The sequence below is a fragment of the Ornithorhynchus anatinus genome, chromosome 8, assembly GCF_004115215.2.
Source record: "Ornithorhynchus anatinus isolate Pmale09 chromosome 8, mOrnAna1.pri.v4, whole genome shotgun sequence".
NCBI classification, from domain to species: Eukaryota; Metazoa; Chordata; class Mammalia; order Monotremata; family Ornithorhynchidae; genus Ornithorhynchus; species Ornithorhynchus anatinus.
This window is the reverse complement of record NC_041735.1, coordinates 4,515,883-4,533,369: the sequence shown is the minus strand read 5'-3', so window position 1 is coordinate 4,533,369 and position 17,487 is coordinate 4,515,883. Positions and strand designations below refer to the sequence as shown.

The window sequence follows — 17,487 nt, the reverse complement described above, 5'->3', positions numbered from 1 at the left end:
GTTGGTATTTGTTAAGCGCTTACTATGTGCAGAGAACTGTTCTAAGCGCTGGGGTAGATACAGGCTAATCAGGTTGTCCCATGTGAGGCTCACAGTTAATCCCCATTTTACAGATGAGGTCACTGAGGCACAGAGAAGTTAAGTGACTTGCCCAAGGTCACACAGCTGACAAGTGGCAGAGCCAGCATTCGAACCCATGACCTCTGACTCCCAAGCCCGGGTTCTATCCACTGAGCCATGCTGCTTCTCTGACGTACAATATTCGTCAGCTCCTCGATCTCCAACGGGAGAGTGAATATTTGTTAGGATTTTCCACCCTCCTCCCAACTGGGAATCCAGTCAGTGCAAGACTTAGCTCTTTAAGGGCACAGAGAGATCTTGTCTACTAAACATTATGTTGCTCTCCCGAGCGCTCAGTACAGTGCTCTTCCCCCACTCGGCACGTGCAGGTGATCACTGGTGGCTCCAGAGGGATCCGAAGCAGGAAGACCGAGCCCTTCCCGGGGGGAACACCAGAACCTGGACTCCCAGGGTCTCCAGTGAGTAGTAAGAGTATTTATTAAGTCCTTACTGTGTGCAGAGCACTGTTCTAAGCAATGGGAGAGAATACACAGGTGGAAATTAGACAAGATCCCTGTCCCTCTGGGGTGTTCAAAATTCATTCAAATGTATGGGCTCAAAATTCATTCGATTGTATTTATTGAGTGCTTACCGTGTGCAGAGCACTGTACTAGGTGCTTGGGAGAGTCCACTACAACAATAAACAGTCACCTTCCCTGCCCACAGTGAGTTTATAGTCTAGACTCAATCCAGATAGAACTAAGCAGCATGGCTCAGTGGAAAGAACATGGGCTTGGGAGTCAGAGGTCATGGGTTCAAATCCCAGCTCAGCCACTTGTCAGCTGTGTGACTTTGGGCAAGTCACTTCCCTGCTCTGTGCCTCCGTTACCCCATCTGCAAAATGGGGATGAAGACTGTGAGCCCCACATGGGACCACCTGATCACCTTCCAGCACTTAGAACAGTGCTTTGCACATAGTAAGCTCTTAACAAATGCCATTGTTATTATTATTATTAACTAAGATAGTGTTTGAGGGCCTTGGTCCAAACGCTGCCAACATCCTTGGTCCTAAGACGTCAAATCTGAGAAGGGCACCCGCCCCCTGCCCGCCTTTCCTCCCACCCAACCCCACCAGTTGGCAGAAGCAGGTTTCATCCTCAGAATGAGCGGGTGCCACAACAACTCATGGACAGAGCCAAGCTGGCTGGCAAGACAGACCAGGTAGTAGATTCCAAAGCAGTCGGTACAGTGCTCTGCACACAGTAGGTGCTCAATAAATACCACTAATTGACTGACCAGGCCCAAGCAGGGTCTACCTACTGGGGACGCCCCCCCAGCCTAATTGGTCATCTCCATAAGGTCCTCTTGTGCTTTCAAAAATACCCAGTTCCATCACGAGCAGAATATCCTAATTATCAAAAATCATAAATGTGATACTAATTTGTCCTAGGAGAATACCTAATCCAGCGGAAGACACTAATGATACTCTAGCATTAGCGTTTGAGGCCTCTAAGGAAAATGAAGGTTTCGACTTTTATAAGACACCTAAAACAAATCATGTGGAGGTTTTTGTGTTTGTTTGTTTTTAATCTTCATTTGAAATCACTTTGAGAACACGGCCTGTTTTTATTGTAACTACGAATAGCTCCATTAAATATCTGGGGTTCTCCCACTAGAAAATAAAACATATTTCACACAAAAAAGGGATTTACTGTCTTGTTGTCCAAGGCCACACTTATATTATTTGTTTCTTTATGCGACTTCTAACCCAATAATTTTAAGATCCTCATAGCTAGCATAACCCAGAATGTTGACTAAGCATCTTAAATAGACAGGATGAAGCAAAATTTAGCCAGAAGCTTAATATTTATCTCTAATTTGGTTTATTAGGAAATGTTATTCTTTCCCTGGGGAAAAAAAAAAAGGCTAAGAGACGCCAATTAAGCCAGGCCTCTAGGGAGACTGATAAGAGGAACGATTAGATGGTATTTAAGTTCCTGTTTGTGCTAAGCCCCATGCTAAGCATTGGGGTAGATATGAAGTAATTAATTGGGATGCAGTCCCAGTTCCACCCAGGGCTCCCAGTCTAAGAGGGAGGGAGAACCCAGGTCCACTTGAGTTCTAATCCCAGCTCTGTCACTTGTCTTGCTGTGTGACCTTGCGCAAGTCACTTAACTTCTCTGTGCCTCAGTTACCTCATCTGTAAAATGGGATCAAGACTGTGAACCCTCTGAGGATCATGGGCTGCGTCCAACCTAACCTGTATTTACCTCAGCACTTTGTAAAGAGCATGGCACATTGTAAGTGCTTAAACACACACCATAAAAGAAAAACAACCCAAAAAATAAACAAACAAAAAACACCAGGTACTTCATCCCCATCGTACAAATGAGGAATCAGAGGCATGGAGAGATTGGGTCTTTCCTAAAACCACACTGACAGAATTAGAACTCAGATCTCCTGCCTGCCGCTCCGACTCCCTTCTTGAGGGAAGAGTTTATAGGGGTGAGGGGAGGCTTGGTGAGAACAGGCTTCAAAAGAAAATATAGAGTCACCACAAGTCACGCTACTCTAGCATTCACACCGGATTCAACACATTTGTTCAACAACATAGCGCTACAGTCAGAGAAACGCTCGGTTTCCTCATCTGAAGCAGCACGGCCAAGTGGATAGAGCACCGGCCCGGGAGTCAGAAGGACCTGGGTTCTAATCCTGGCTCCGCCACACGTCTTCTCTGTGTCCCTGGGCAAGTCACTTCACTGGGCCTCAGTTACCTGATCTATAAAATGGATTTAAGAGTGTGGGCCCCATTTGGGACTGTGTCCCACCTGATTAACTTGTATCTATCCCAGCACTTAGCACAGTGCTTGGCATCTAGTAAGCGCTTAACCATTACCATCATCATCATTATTATTATCTGTAAGAGGGGGATGCGTTACCTGTTCTCCCTTCCTCTTAGATTCAGCACCCCGGGGGGACAGGACCAGGGTCAGGCCTCCTTCCTCCTCTATCCCAGTTCTCATTATTCCTCCCCTCAAACCGATGACTTCCTTCCCCTCCATTCCCACTCCCGCTTAGCAAAATCCTTTGCCTTTCAAGCAAATCCCACTTCTGTGAACCCACAGCAGCCAGAGTGAGTGAACCTAGGGGACTGGACGTTCAGCATATCGTGCCTGTCGGATCAAAACAGAACAAATGGTGCCTGTTTAAAGGCGCTCATGGGCCGTAAAGCTACCTAGAGAAGGAGGGCCACCTCAGAGACACCCCCCAACACACAAACACAAAATGCTTATCGCCACCAAAACCCATCTCTGCAAACAAAGTTAACAGCCAATCTTTTTACCTCCACACTCCAGGCAGGGGCATGAAGAGGAAAACGGGTCCAAACGAGGAGCTGGCTGCTTTCTCCTCTCCTGTTCCCCGGGCAATGAAGAGAGCGTGAAAGAGGCCAGACGCTAATTAAAGCCCAAACCTCCTGGGCCTATAGGCTTAGCTTTCAGATATCTAACCCTTCACACCACCTGGTTTAGTAACCAGGAAAATAGCCATCACAGCTGAGAAATCATTACCGGGTTTTCCATTTCTGGGCTGAAATAACACACGGCCGGTGTTTTCCCTTAGACTGCCTGAAGGCTGGACAGGAGAATCATAGAGGCGGCTAACAACCCCCACAACTGGCTGACTTCATTTCCCTCCATTGTTTGTTTTATGGTATTTGTTAGGTGTTCATTCAATAGTATTTATTGAGCGCTTACTATAGGGCACTGTACTAAGTGCTTGGAATGGACAATTTGGCAACGGACACAGACCATCCCTGCCCAATGACGGGTTCACAGTCTAAATGGGGGAGACAGCAGAGGAAAACAGAATAAAATAAAAACAAGACAACATTATCAAGATAAATAGAATCAAGGGGATGTACACCTCATTAACAAAATAAATAGGGTAATAAATAATATATACAAATGAGCGCTGAGGGGAGGGGAAGGGGGAGGCGCAGAGGGTGTGGGGGGAGAAGAGGGGGAGCAGAGGGAAAGGGGGGGCTCAGTTTGGGAAGGTTTCTTAGAGGAGGTGAGCTCTCAGTAGGGCTTTGAAGAGGGGAAGAGAGTTCTGTGCCGGGCACTGTAGCACTGGGATCGGGCTGGATGCAGTCCCTGTCCCACATGGTGCTCACAATCTTAATCCCCATTTTACAGATGAGGTCACTGAGGCCCTGAGAAGTGAAGAGCCCGGATTTCATCTTTATTTGGTAGTCAGATGCTCGTTTCCTCAACAGGAGGGCTCTTGACTTTCACTGCTGAAATCTTGAGCCTGTGAGCCCAGGGATTGTGTCCGACCTGACCACACCGTATTTCTCGCAGAATTTGGCGTAATAAGCACCTAGTCAATAACACTATTATCATTATTACTGAAACAAAATCAAAACGGTGTCTGATCTCCAGGGGTTGGCTCTCGCTTTCTGCCCTGGGGGAAGCAGTGTGGCCTAGTGGATAGAGGACGGACTTGGGAGTCAGAAGAGCCTGGGTTTTAATACATTCATTCAATCGTATTTATTGAGCGCTTACTATGTGCAGAGCACTGTATTAAGCGCTTGGAATGTACAATTCCACAACCGATAGAGACAATCCCTGCCCAGTAACGGGTTTATAGTCTAAACAGCTCCGCCACTTGCCTGCCATGTGACCTCGTGAGGCACAGAAGCCGCATGGCTTAGTGGATAGAATATAAGCCTGCGAGTCAGAAGGCCCTGGGTTCTAATTCTGCCTCTGCCACATGTCTGCTTTATGTCCTTGGGCCAGTCACTTCACTTCTCTGGGCCTCACTTTCCTCATCTGTAATATGCGGATCAACTCTGTGAGCCCCACGTAGGACAAGGACTGTGTCCTACCTGATTGTGTTGCATCTATCCCAATGCTTAGTACAGTGCCTGGAGCATAGTAAGTGCTTAATAAATACCATTAAAAAAAACCTGGCAGAGTCAGGATTTGAATCCAGGCCTTTTGGCTCCCAGGCCCATGCTCTCTCCACTAGACCATGCCGCTTTTTGGACACGCAGATTCTGAGGCAGGAGCCGTATTTCTCTCTCCATCTCCACAAATACTGGGATCCCTAAGCGCAGGTTAAAGCGTGACGTCGTCTTCCAGACTGAGGGGAGCAGGTTTCGGGCCATCCTGCTTAGGTAGCTGGGGATGCTGTGCCCTCTCAAGGGTAGAAATGATGGAAGGCAGGAGCCAAACCCGTTAGAGGAAGCGGATGGGAAAGTCTCAGCAGAGCACTTGACAAAAATCCTTGGCATGAAAAGCTTGTGTGAATGTATTCGACTGTTACCCATCTTCCAGAGCTATTTAGAAAGTCTAGGAAAATGGCAGTTCAGTGTGCTCATTTTTGTCGGGTTGAATCCCACTATACTAAGAATAAACTATTAATAACAATATTTTTATTATTATTGCATTGTGCTATGTGCCGAGCGCTTTCCTGAGCGCTGTGGTAGATACGAAATAGTCAAATGGGATATAGGCCCTGTCTGCACAGGGCTCATAGTCTAAGTAGGAGGGAGAACAGGTCCTGAATCCCCATTTTCTAGATGAAGAAACTGAGGCCCAGAGAAACTAAGTGACTTGCCTAAGGCCACACAGCAGACAAGTGGCAAAGCTGGCGTTAGAAGTCAGGTTCTCCATCTCCTAGGCCCATACGCTTTCCACTAGGCCACATTGCTTTGGCTCAATGGGGCTTCGGAGTCAGGGGTCATGGGTTCAACTCCTGGCTCTGCCATTTGTCAGCTGTGTGACTGTGGGCAAGTCACTTCACTTCTCTGTGCCTCAGTGACCTCATCTGTAAAATGGGGATTAACTGCGAGCCTCACGTGGGACAACCTGATTAACCTGTATCTCCCCCAGCGCTTAGAACAGTGCTCTGCACATAGTAAGCGCTTAACAAATACCAACATTATTATTATTACATTGCTTGTCGTTATTTTGCAGAACTGAATGAAAGTAGAGAAAGTGTTTTTTTGTTAAGCACATAATGGTTCCCAAGGACTGAACTAAGTACAAGCCAGACCCAGTTCCTAGCCCAGGTGGGGCTCCCAGTCCAAGGGGAAGTTCATTCATTCAATCAATCGTATTTATTGATCGCTTACTATGTGCAGAGCACTGTACTAAGTGCTTGGAATGGACAATTCGGCAACAGATAGAGACCATCCCTGCCCATTGACGGGCTCACAGTCTAATCGGGGGAGAAGTCTGGGGAGAGATGTGCCCAAGGGTCTCCACCTCTTTCCCTCCCCTCCCCAAGGTCGGACAGGGGCCGCAGGCAGGGGAAAATAGACACTGCCCAGATGCCAAGATGGTGGGCCTGAAATAGCTGCTTCTGGTGAACTCTGTCTTCCTTTCTCAAGGTGGAAGAATCAAATCTCATGCCATTCTGTCATCTGGGCACCGTGGGCAGCCCATTCTAAAGAAAATTATGGTATTTATTAAGCACTCACTATGAGCCAAGCACTATGTTAAAATTACCCCTGGGCTAGACATGAGAAAATCAGATCAGATGAAGACTCAGGTTCCACATGGGGCTCCCTAATAATGATAATTGATAATGGTTAAGCACTTAGTATGTGCCAGGCAAAGTACTAAATGCTGGGGTAGATACACGCTAATCAGGTTGGATACAGTCCCCGTCCTATGAGGCTCAGTCTTAGCCCCCATTTTACAGATGAGGTAACTGAGATACAGAAAAGGGCAGTGACTTGCCTAAGGTCACGCAGGAGACAAGTGGCAGAGCTGGGATTAGAACCCAGGTCCTTCTGACTCCCAGGCCCTATCCACGAGGCCATACTGCTTCTCTTCTCACTACCTAAGATAGGGGGAGAGCTGGGACCCTATTTTTTCCATTTTACAGATGGGAAAACAAAGCAAAGAGAAGATAAGCAAACTTGCTCAAATTCACACAGCAAACTAGTGGTATTTCTGGGTTTCGAACCCAAGACTCCTGATTCCCAGGCCCAAGCCACACTCCACTTCTCTTCCCAACTACGATACCTGACACTGGTTCCAAAACCAACACGATAATAATAACTGTGGTATTTATTCAGCACTTACTATGTGATGATAATAATAATAATAATAATAATAATGGTACTTTTTAAGGACTGTTTTAAACATTGAGGTAGATACAAGGTAATCAGGGCTCACAGACTTAATCCCCATTTTACAGATGAGGAAACTGAGGCAAAGAGAAGTGAAGTGACTTCCCCAAGGTCACACAGCAGATAAGCAGCAGAGCCAGGATTAAGAACCCACATCCGCTGACTCCCAAGCCCGGGCTCTTTGTGACTAGGCCGTGCTGCTTCTCAAGCACTGTTCTAAGCACCAGGGTAGACACAAGGTCATGGGTTCTAATCCCGGTTCCGCCGCTTGGCAGCTGGGTGATCTTGGGCAAGTCACTTCACTTCTCCAAGTCTCAGTTCCCTCATCTGTAAAATGGGGATGAGGACTGTGAGCCCCACGTGGGACAACCTGATTGCCTTGTATCTACCCCAGTGCTTAGAACAGCTCTTGGCACATAGTAAGTGCTTAACAAATACCAACATTATTATCATTATTATTATTTTACAAGTCAATCAGGTCGGACACAGTCCCCATCCCACAGGGGGTTCACAGTCTAAGGAGGAGGGGAGAGCGGGTATCGAATCCCCATTGTACAGATGAAGAGATTGAGGCACTGAGAAGTTAAATGAAAAGTAAATTAGGGAACAAGCTAGCAACAACATCGGGAACCGAACTTCCCTAGCGCTTACCTACACCACCACCACACTGCACTGGAGCATCTGGGGATCCCACCAACTCAAATTCCCACCTCCTGGTTTCCAAGCCACCTCCACTTTCCCAGATTTGTCCAAGAGGGTCAACACCGGCCGGGGGTAGAAGTCGTAAGGAAACAAGTCGGAGAAGGAGGGGAAAGGAGCCGGGGGGCCAGGTTCACCCCAAATCTGTCCGTCCACGCCACAGCTAAGTCAGAGAGGCCCTACCTGGGCAAAGATTGGACGGGTGGGAGGGTGTTCGGGGGCCATCGGAGGAGATCCCAAAGCCAGTGACCTCTTTCTCAAATGGGAAAGCCGCTCTGGCCTCCTCCCCTGGGGATTCCCACCTCAACAGAGCACAGGCAGAAGAGGGGAAGCCATGGGGTCTCCGGCCAAAATTCGCACCCCTGACCGGGCCTCGAAGCCCCAGCCTAGGCTGGTAAGAACTGGTGCCACCCCAAATTAAAAACAGAAACAGCTCCTAGATGCCCTTGCCCAGTCCGGTCTGATGAATGACCCAACCTCAGAGGAGAGGGAAGGAGGAGAAGGGGGGGGGGGTCACCTTTTTAGGACCCCCTGAAATGGGGGAGGTTAAAAAAAGGGGTGGAAAGATCAGGTGTGGAGGTCCCACCCAGTCTGCAAGCAGGGGGATGGGTCCCCCACCTCTGCCTGTGGGTGAGGGTCCAAGCAGCTCCTAGGTACCCCTCATTGACCCCTCTGCCCCCCACCCTCAGGGACCCCCTTACCGGCCTGAGGCTTGTCCGCTCCGTCTCCCCCGGGGTCCTTGAGGCAGGGGGGGTTTCTCCATCCGGCCCCCACATGACTTCCCGTAAAGAGAGGGAGCGGTTGGTCCTTTCCTCTCCCTCCCCCTCTGGGGGGGCTCCCCAGATCTGCAGCTCCCCCAGGCCTGCTGCACCAGGCGGGGCTGGCCTTCTGGGGAGGGGGTCCTGCCCACCCCAGGGGAGCTGTCCGGCCTGGGAGAGGGGTGGGAAAAGTGGAGGGGGGGGATCCCCTGGGCTAAGGATGAAGGACAGTTTGGGGGGGCTTCTGGGAGGAGGGGGAGAAGAAAGCAAGGGGGAGAGGGGAAGGATGGGCAAATTGGGGAGGGGGAAAGGGGGGGGTCCCTGCTCACCTGGGCCCGGAAGGCCTAAGAGGGGCGGAGGGCTAGAAATGCAGAGTGAGGGGGGCTCCTGGGCCAGAAAATCCCGGATCCAATTTTCCAGTGCAGCAGGCTGGAGCCTCCCCTTCCTCCCCTCCCTCTTCCTCTCCCCCTCCCCTTCCGGACCCCTGGCCCACCACCCCCAATTTTCCCCCATAGCCTCCGGCCACCTGGAGAGCCCAAGCCCCTTCCCCTGCAGCCTGCTTAGCTCCTCCCTCCTCCTGGGAGAAATCAAAGAAGCAGGGGGACCCCAGGAAAGACCAGCTAAATGACTCCCCCCTTCCTAGCCCCCACCCCCAAATCTGCAGGAGGAGGAGGAGGATCAGAGCCAGAAGGAAAGGCTGAGCCAGGTTGGAGCCCAGTTTTTGCTCACCTTGGGTGGATTCCGAGTTTCTTTCCCACCGGGTTGGGGGGTGCATGTGGGTGGAAGTTGGAGAGCGCCCCAACCCTGCAAAAAACTAAGTTGCAAAAGGAGATGGAGATGATGATGATGATGATGTGGCAGGCTCTGCTACCCTCTGCTGGAGCTCTCAGCCCAAAGAATCTCCATTTCACACCCCTCTCCCCCCTTTTTTTAGGCTTCTTTTCATAATGGTATCTGTTAAGCCCTTAGAACGATGCTTGGCCCATAATAATAATAATAATAATAATAATGTTGGTATTTGTTAAGCGCTTACTATGTGCAGAGCACTGTCCTAAGCACTGGGGTAGACACAGGGTAATCAGGTTGTCCCTCATGAGGCTCACAGCTTTAATCCCCATTTTACAGATGAGGGAACTGAGGCCCAGGGAAGTGAAGTGACTTGCCCACAGTCACACAACTGACAAGTGGCGGAGTCGGGATTCGAACCCATGACCTCTGACTCCCAAGCCCGGGCTCTTTCCACTGAGCCAAGCTGCCACGGTAAGGGCTTGACAAATACCACCGTTATGATTCTTACTAAGCCCTTACTATGGGCCAGGCACTGTTCTAAACGTTGGGGTAGATCCAAGATCATCAGGTTGGAGGCAGTCCCCCTCCCACAGGGGGCTCAGGGTAGTGATCCCCATTTTAATCCTTATAATTGGGGTGGTTCTCAAGCGCTTACTATAGAATAATAATAATAATTGGGGTAGTTCTCAAGTGCTCACTATAGAATAATAATAATTAGGGTAGTTCTCAAGCACTTACTATAGAATAATAATAATTGGGGTAGTTCTCAAGCACTTACTATATAACAGTAGTAACTGAGGTAGTTCTGAAGCACTTACTATATAGTAATAATTATAATTGGAGTAGTTCTGAAGCGTTTACTATATAATAATAATTGGGGTAGTTCTGAAACGCTTACTGTATAGTAATAATAATTGGGGTAGTTCTGAAGCGCTTACTGTATAATAATAATAATTGGGGTAGTTCTCAAGCACTTACTATATAATAATAAATAATAATTGGGGTAGTTCTGAAGTGTTTACTATATAGTAATAATAATTGGGGTAATTCTCAAGTGCTTACTAAATAATAATAATTGGGGTAGTTCTGAAGCGCTTACTATCTAGTAATAATAATTGGGGTAGTTCTCAAGTGCTTACTATATAATAATTGGGGTACTTCTGAAGTGCTTTCTATATAATAATAAAAATAATTGGGGTAGTTCTCAAGTGCTTACTATATTATAATAATTGCGGTAGTTCAGAAGCGCTTACTATATAGTAATAATAATTGGGGTAGTTCTCAAGTGCTTACTATATAATAATAATTGGGGTAGTTCTCAAGCCCTTCTTTATAATAATAATTGGGGTAGTTAAGTGCTTACTATCTAATAATAATTATAATTGAGGTGGGTCTGAAGCGCTTACTATATAATAATAATAATTGGGGTAGTTCTCAAGTGCTTACTATATAATAATAGTAGTTGGGGTAGTTCTGAAGCGCTTACTATATAATAATAATGATAATTGGGGTAGTTCTGAAGCGCTTACTATGTAATAAGAATAATTGGGGTAGTTCTCAAACGCTTACTATATAATAATAATTGGGGTAGTTCTGAAGTGCTTACTGTATAGTAATAATAATTGGGGTAGTTCTGAAGCACTTACTATATAATAATTGGGGTAGTTCTCAAGCGCTCACTATATAATAATAATAACTGGGGTAGTTCGGAAGCGCTTACTATAATAATAATTGGGGTAGTTTTTAAGCACCTACTATATAATAAAAATTGTATTTGTTAAGCACTAAGTGTTAAGCACTAAGCACAGGGGTGGATACAAGCAAATCGGGTTGGACACAATCCCTGTCCCATCTGGAGCTGACAGTCTCAATCACCGTTTTACAAATGAGGGAACTGAGGCACAGAGAAGTGACTCGCCCAAGGGTGCCCAGCAGATAAGTGATGGAGCCGGGATTAGAACCCATGACTTTCTGACTCCCAGGCCCGCGCTCTCTCCGTTACCCCAGCCTGCCTCACTATGCCAGGCACTGTACAAAGCACTGAGGTGGGTACAAGCAGATTGGGTGGGATGCAGGCCTACAGACGAGAGAACTGAGGCACAGAGAAGTGAAGCGACTCACCCAAACTCACCCAGCAGACAAGTGATGGAGCTGGGATTAGAAGAGTGCTTGGCACACAGTAAGCGCTTAACCAATACCATGATTATTATTATTATTAATTTGCAAACTCCAATTTGGAATGGGATTGGAACCCAGATCCTCTGACTCCCAGGCTCATATGCTCTTTCCACTAAGCCACGCTGCTTCCCTCATTTAGAGAAGCAGCGTGGCTCAGTGGCAAGAGCCTGGGCTTGGGAGTCAGAGGACGTGGGTTCTAATCTCCCCTCCGCCACTTATCTGCTGGGTGACCTTGAGCAAGTCGCTTCACTTCTCTGGGCCTCAGTTACCTCATCCGGAAAATGGGGATTTAAAAATGTGAGCCCCACCTGGGACAACCTGATAACCTTGTATCTATCCCAGCACTTAGAATAATAATAATGGCATTTGTTAAGCGCTTACTATGTGCAAAGCACTGTTCTAAGCACTTGGGAGGATAGAAGGTGATCAGGTTGTTCCATGTGGGGCTCACAGTCTTAATCCCCATTTTACAGTTGAGGGAACTGAGGCACAGAGAAGTGAAGTGACTTGCCCGAGGCCACACAGCTGACAAGCGGCGGAGCTGGGATTAGAACCCATGACCTCTGCCTCCCAAGCCCGGGCTCTTTCCACTAAAGCCACGCTGCTTGTACTCTGAACGCAGTCAGCGCTCCATAAATACCATCGATTCATCTCCTCCAAGAGACCTTCTCCACTAGTTTGAAGCAGCGTGGCTCAGTGGAAAGAGCACGGGCTTGGGAGTCAGAGGTCATGGGTTCGAATGCCGGCTCATCAACGTGTCAGCTGTGTGACTTTGGGCAAGTCACTTCACTTCTCGGTGCCTCAGTGACCTCATCTGTAAAATGGGGATGAAGACTGTGAGCCCCACGTGGGACAACCTGATTCCCCTGTGTCTACCCCAGCACTTAGAACAGTGCTCGGGACATAGTAAGCGCTTAACAAATACCAACATTATTAGTAATCCCCTCATTTCCCCCTGTCAGTCAATTGTATTTATTGAGCACTGACTGTGTGCAGAGCACTGTACTGAGAGCTTGGGAGAGGACAACAGAACAATAAACAGACACATTCCCTGCCCACAACGACTTTAGAGTCGAGAGGCCTGTAACTACCCTGACGAGCGCTTGCCGATCCATGGCACCCCAACACACCGGAGTGTACGGTTGTCGCCGCGGCCACAGAGTGATTTAAATTTTTCTGAGCCCTTCTCCATGTGTGGCATCCCCACAGGCCTCCTCACTTTTTGCCCTCCTGCCCCAGCAGGAATAAAAGAACGTGAGTCGCTCTGCGCAGACCCGCAGCATCGCGATCAATTCCTCCGCAAAAATTCCCGGGCTCAAAATCTTTTTACTGGAAGACGGTCTCTTCGTCGTTTATGACAGGGACTCCAATGAATTTCACCATCATCTTCCAACACACTGCAAAGACACGATTACTTCTAGGAACTCTGAATTTTAAATTAAATAATAATAATGTTGGTATTTAAGCGCTTACTATGTGCACTGTTCTAAGCATCTGGGATTGATACAGGGTCATCACGGTATCCCATGTGAGGCTCACAATCTTAATCCCCATTTTACAGATGAGGGAACTGAGGCACAGAGAAGTGACTTACCCACGATCACACAGCTGACAACTGGCAGAGCCGGGATTCGAACCCATGCCCTCTGACTCCCAAGCCCGGGCTCTTTCCACTGAGCCACGCTGCTTCCCCAGACGGCACTGTTCCTCCCTCCCATCAGAGTGGCTTAATTCAAAAACTGACTTTATAGGACATTTGGAGCCCCGGAGGGATTTTTTGAGGCTATGTAGACACAGATAAATCAGTGGCAGTCACCAGTTTTCTGATACGGCAAGCGTAAATCCGGAAAATCCGGAAAAATCCGGGAGAGGGGTGGAAGGAAAACGTTTCACTTTGGGCAGTGTGGCTGAGAAGCAGCGTGGCTCAGTAGAAAGAGCCCGGGCTTGGGAGTCAGAGGTCGTGGGTTCAAATCCCAGCTCCGCCACTTGTCAGCTGTGTGACCGTGGGCGAGTCACTTCACTTCTCTGTGCCTCAGTTCCCTCATCTGTAAAATGAGGATTAACTGTGAGCCTCACGTGGGACAACCTGATTACCCTGTATCTCCCCCAGCACTTAGGTCAGTGCTCTGCACACAGTAAGTGCTTAACAAATACCAACATTATAAATTCAATTTCAGAAAGGAGAATCGGGCTCGCTGTCAAATCTTCTGAGCTTTCTTGTTTCGGCACGGTGAGCTTAGAACTAGACAATTGACTTCCTCATATCGAGGTAATCGACAATTGACTTCCTCATATCAAGGTAATCGGCTAAAAGTACCTGTTTTATATGGTATTTATTGAGGGCTTACTATGGGCAACGCACAACACTAAGCGTTCGGGAGAGTACAACAGAATTAGCAGTAACGTTCCCTGCCCACAATGAGCTTACAGTCTAAGCATCTTTACCCCCCCAAATAACACAGTCATCCAATTGGCACAGCTAATTAAAAATCGGCTTAAACCAGTCATTTTTATTCCACTCGGTATCGGGTATCTCCGGCAGGCGGATCATTTCAGATGCTTAAGTTTCCGAGCGCCTTCACAGGTGAGTTCCGTGCAGCTTCTTAACTTTTCTTATCTTCTCCTTCTTCTGTCACTGGCAACTTTTCTTTTAATGCCCTCTGGTCCCTGGCATATTGTTCAAAGATTGGTTGGTAGATGTATATTCCTCCCCCAACCCCCAGAATTCCGGCAAATATCATCTGAGGAAGAGTCAGACGACCAAACATCTTCTTTTCGGGTCGAGTGCGTTTTCCGTTTCTCTGGTCACACGCAGCCGGGGAGGGTGCTTCAAAACTAGCTAAAAAGGAGATGGAGAGTTACTTCAGCGTGTTTGTGTGTTAAGTTTGTTGTGTAATTTCCTTAATTTCACTGCCACAAAACATATTTCATTTCCCCAAAGTCCTCAGGTTGTACGGGGAAGGTTTTTTTCCTCTAGAAACCAACTTCCCAAGCGGTAGATTTACTTTTTGCAAGCACCCCTTGAGAAGCAGCATGACCTAATAATGATGATGATGATGGCATTTGTTAAGCGCTTACTATATGCGAAGCACTGTTCTAAGCGCTTTGGGGGAGGGACAAGGTGATCAGGTTGTCCCACGTGGGGCTCTCAGTCTTCATCCCCATTGTACAGATGAGGGAACTGAGGCACAGAGAAGTGAAGTGACTTGCCCAAAGTCACACAGCTGACAAGTGGTGGAGTTGGGCTTAGAACCCATGACCTGTGACTCCCAACCCGGGCTCTGAGCCACGCTGTTTCTCTGGAAAGAGCACAGATGTGGCAATCGGGGGATCTGGGTTCTAATCCCATTTCTGCCATCTGGCTGTGTGGCTTTAAGCATCACAACTGAGAAGCAGGGTGGTCTAGTAGAAAGAGTGGGGGCCTGGGAGCCAGAGGACCTGGGTTCTAATCCTGCTCTGCCCACTGCTTCCTGGGTGACCTTAGGCAAGTCACTTAACTTCTTTAGGCCTCAGTTTTCTCGACTGTAAAATGGGGATTCTAATCCTATTTCCTCCTACTTAGATTGTGAGCCCCAAGTGGAACAGGGACTGCTTCCAAACTGAAAAATCCATATATAATAATGATGGTATTTGTTAATAATAATAATAATAATGTTGGTATCTGTTAAGTGCTTACTATGTGCAGGGCACTGTTCTAAGCGCTGGGGGAGATTCAGGGTCATCAGGTTGTCCCATGTGAGGCTCACAGTTAATCCTCATTTTACAGATGAGGGAACTGAGGTCCAGAGAAGTGAAGTGACTTGCCCACAGTCACACTGCTGACAAGTGGTGGAGCCGGGATTAGAACCCATGACCTCTGACTCCTAAGCCCGGGCTCTTATGTGCCAAGCACTGTGCTAAGCACTTAGAACATAGTGCTTGACACATACTAGTAAGTGCTTAACAAATACCACAAAACAACTTCTCTGTGCCCCAATTTCCTCACTTGTAAAATGGCTGCCAGAATATGTTCTCCTTCCTCCTTAGACTCTGAGCCCCAGATGGGGCTGGGTTTGCTTCCTACCTGATTATTTTGCATAATAATAATGTTGGTATTTAAGCGCTTACTCTGTGCAGAGCACTGTTCTAAGCGCCGGGGTGGCTACAGCGTGGCTCCGTGGAAAGAGCATGGGCTTTGGAGTAAGAGGTCATGGGTTCAAATCCCAGCTCGGCCATTTGTCAGCTGTGTGACTTTGGGCAAGTCACTTCACTTCTCGGTGCCTCAGTGACCTCATCTGGAAAATGGGGATGAAGACTGGGAGCCCCTCGTGGGACAACCTGATTCCCCTGTGTCTACCCCAGCGCTTAGAACAGTGCTCGGCACATAGTAAGCGCTTAACAAACACCAACATTATTATTATTATCATTACAGCGTCATCGGGTTGTCCCACGTCTTCATCCCCATTTTCCAGATGAGGGAACTGAGGCCCAGAGAAGTGAAGTGACTTGCCCAAGGCCACCCAGCTGACAGGTGGCAGAGGCAGGATTAGAACCCACGACCTCTGACTCCCAAGCCCGGGCTCTTGCCACTGAGCCCCGCTGCTGCTTGGATCGACCGCAAGCGCTTAGTACAGCGCCTTGCACATAGTAGGCGCTCAGCCAACCCCCTTAAGAAACGGCCCCCGGGGCCCACTCACGAGGAGCCGCTCCCACGCCGCCGTCCGAAGCGGAAGGAGAGCTCGTCGATGATTGGAGGAGGGAGGGAGAGGGGCGGGACCCTGGAGATCTCGCCCCTGATTGGAGGAAGGAGGGAGCGGGGCCTCGGAGAGCTCCCCGCTGATTGGAGGAGGGAAGGAGGGGCGGGGCCTCCTCAGGGAGAGAGGGGTGGGGCCGAGCGGGAGAGCGTGGATGGGCGGGGCTCGGGAGAACTCCCTGCTGATTGGAGGAGGGAGGGGCGGGGCTCGGGAGAACTCCCCGCTGATTGGAGGAGGGAGGGGCGGGGCTCGGGAGAACTCCCCGCTGATTGGAGGGGGGAACGGAGATCGGGGGAACTCCCCGTTGATTGGAGGAGGGACGGAGATCGGGGGAGCTCCCCGCTGATTGGAGGAGGGAGGGGCGGAGGGAGGGAGAACTCCCCGCTGATTGGAGGAGGGAGGGAGGGGCGTGGCCTCCTGAGGGAAAGAGCGGCGGGGCCGCGTGGAAAAGAGTGGATGGGGCGGGGCTCGGGGAACTCCCCGCTGATTGGAGGACGTAGGGGCGGGGCTCGGGAGAACTCCACGCTGATTGGAGGATGGGGGAGGGGCGGGGCCTCCTGGGGGGAGAGGGACGGGGCCCCTGGGGAGAGAGGGAGAAAGGGGCGGGGCCGCCTCTCTGTCTCCCCCCGCCCCCATAATAATAAATAACGTCGGTATTTGTTAAGCGCTTAATAATAATAATAATAATAATAATAATAATGTTGGTATTAATTAAGCGCTTACTATGTGCCGAGCACTGTTCTAAGCACTGGGGTAGACACAGGGGAATCAGGATGTCCCACGTGGGGCTCACAGTCTTAATCCCCATTTTACAGATGAGGTAACTGAGGCACAGAGAAGTGAAGTGACTTGCCCACAGTCACACAGCTGACAAGTGGCAGAGCTGGGATTCGAACTCATGACCTCTGACTCCAAAGCCCAGGCTCTTTCCACTGAGCCACGCTGCTTCTCTACTCTGTGCCGAGCACTGTTCTAAGCGCTGGGGGAGATGCAATAATAATGTTGGTATTTGTTAAGCGCTTACTATGTGCCGAGCACTGTTCTAAGCGCTGGGGTAGACACAAGGGAATCGGGTTGTCCCACGCGGGGCTCACAGTCTTCATCCCCATTTTACGGATGAGGTAAC

At 48.9% G+C, this 17,487-nt stretch overlaps 2 protein-coding genes across 5 annotated transcripts in view; both read right to left on the bottom strand.

Moving 5' to 3' along the window:
* The window catches only part of RAB27A (RAB27A, member RAS oncogene family), a 54,258-nt gene extending 44,793 nt beyond the window's left edge, over window positions 1-9,465 (bottom strand). Inside the window, exon 1 of one of the 4 annotated variants that reach the window (XM_029070935.2) lies at window positions 9,391-9,465. The gene's annotated coding sequence lies outside the window, so the exon portion shown is untranslated. Of the gene's footprint in view, window positions 1-3,403; window positions 3,640-8,604; window positions 8,823-8,990; window positions 9,079-9,390 lie in introns of those variants that run through there. The other 3 variants (XM_029070934.1, XM_029070933.2, XM_029070932.2) reach the window with 3 other exon arrangements.
* Window positions 9,466-14,108: 4,643 nt separating this feature from the next.
* On the bottom strand, window positions 14,109-16,352 carry PIGBOS1 (PIGB opposite strand 1). Its single transcript, XM_029070894.1, has 2 exons — window positions 16,305-16,352; window positions 14,109-14,467 (listed from the first exon to the last, which is right to left on the bottom strand). Exon 2 carries the CDS (start codon window positions 14,394-14,396, stop codon window positions 14,232-14,234), a length of 165 nt encoding a protein of 54 aa, XP_028926727.1. The 5' UTR covers window positions 14,397-14,467; window positions 16,305-16,352; the 3' UTR covers window positions 14,109-14,231.
* Between the last annotated feature and the right edge of the window lie 1,135 nt (window positions 16,353-17,487).

What these genes read in the sequence shown, in the direction of transcription:
- PIGBOS1 (XM_029070894.1), bottom strand. Translation starts at nt 14,396, where the DNA reads ATGTTTGGTCGTCTGACTCTTCCTCAGATGATATTTGCCGGAATTCTG.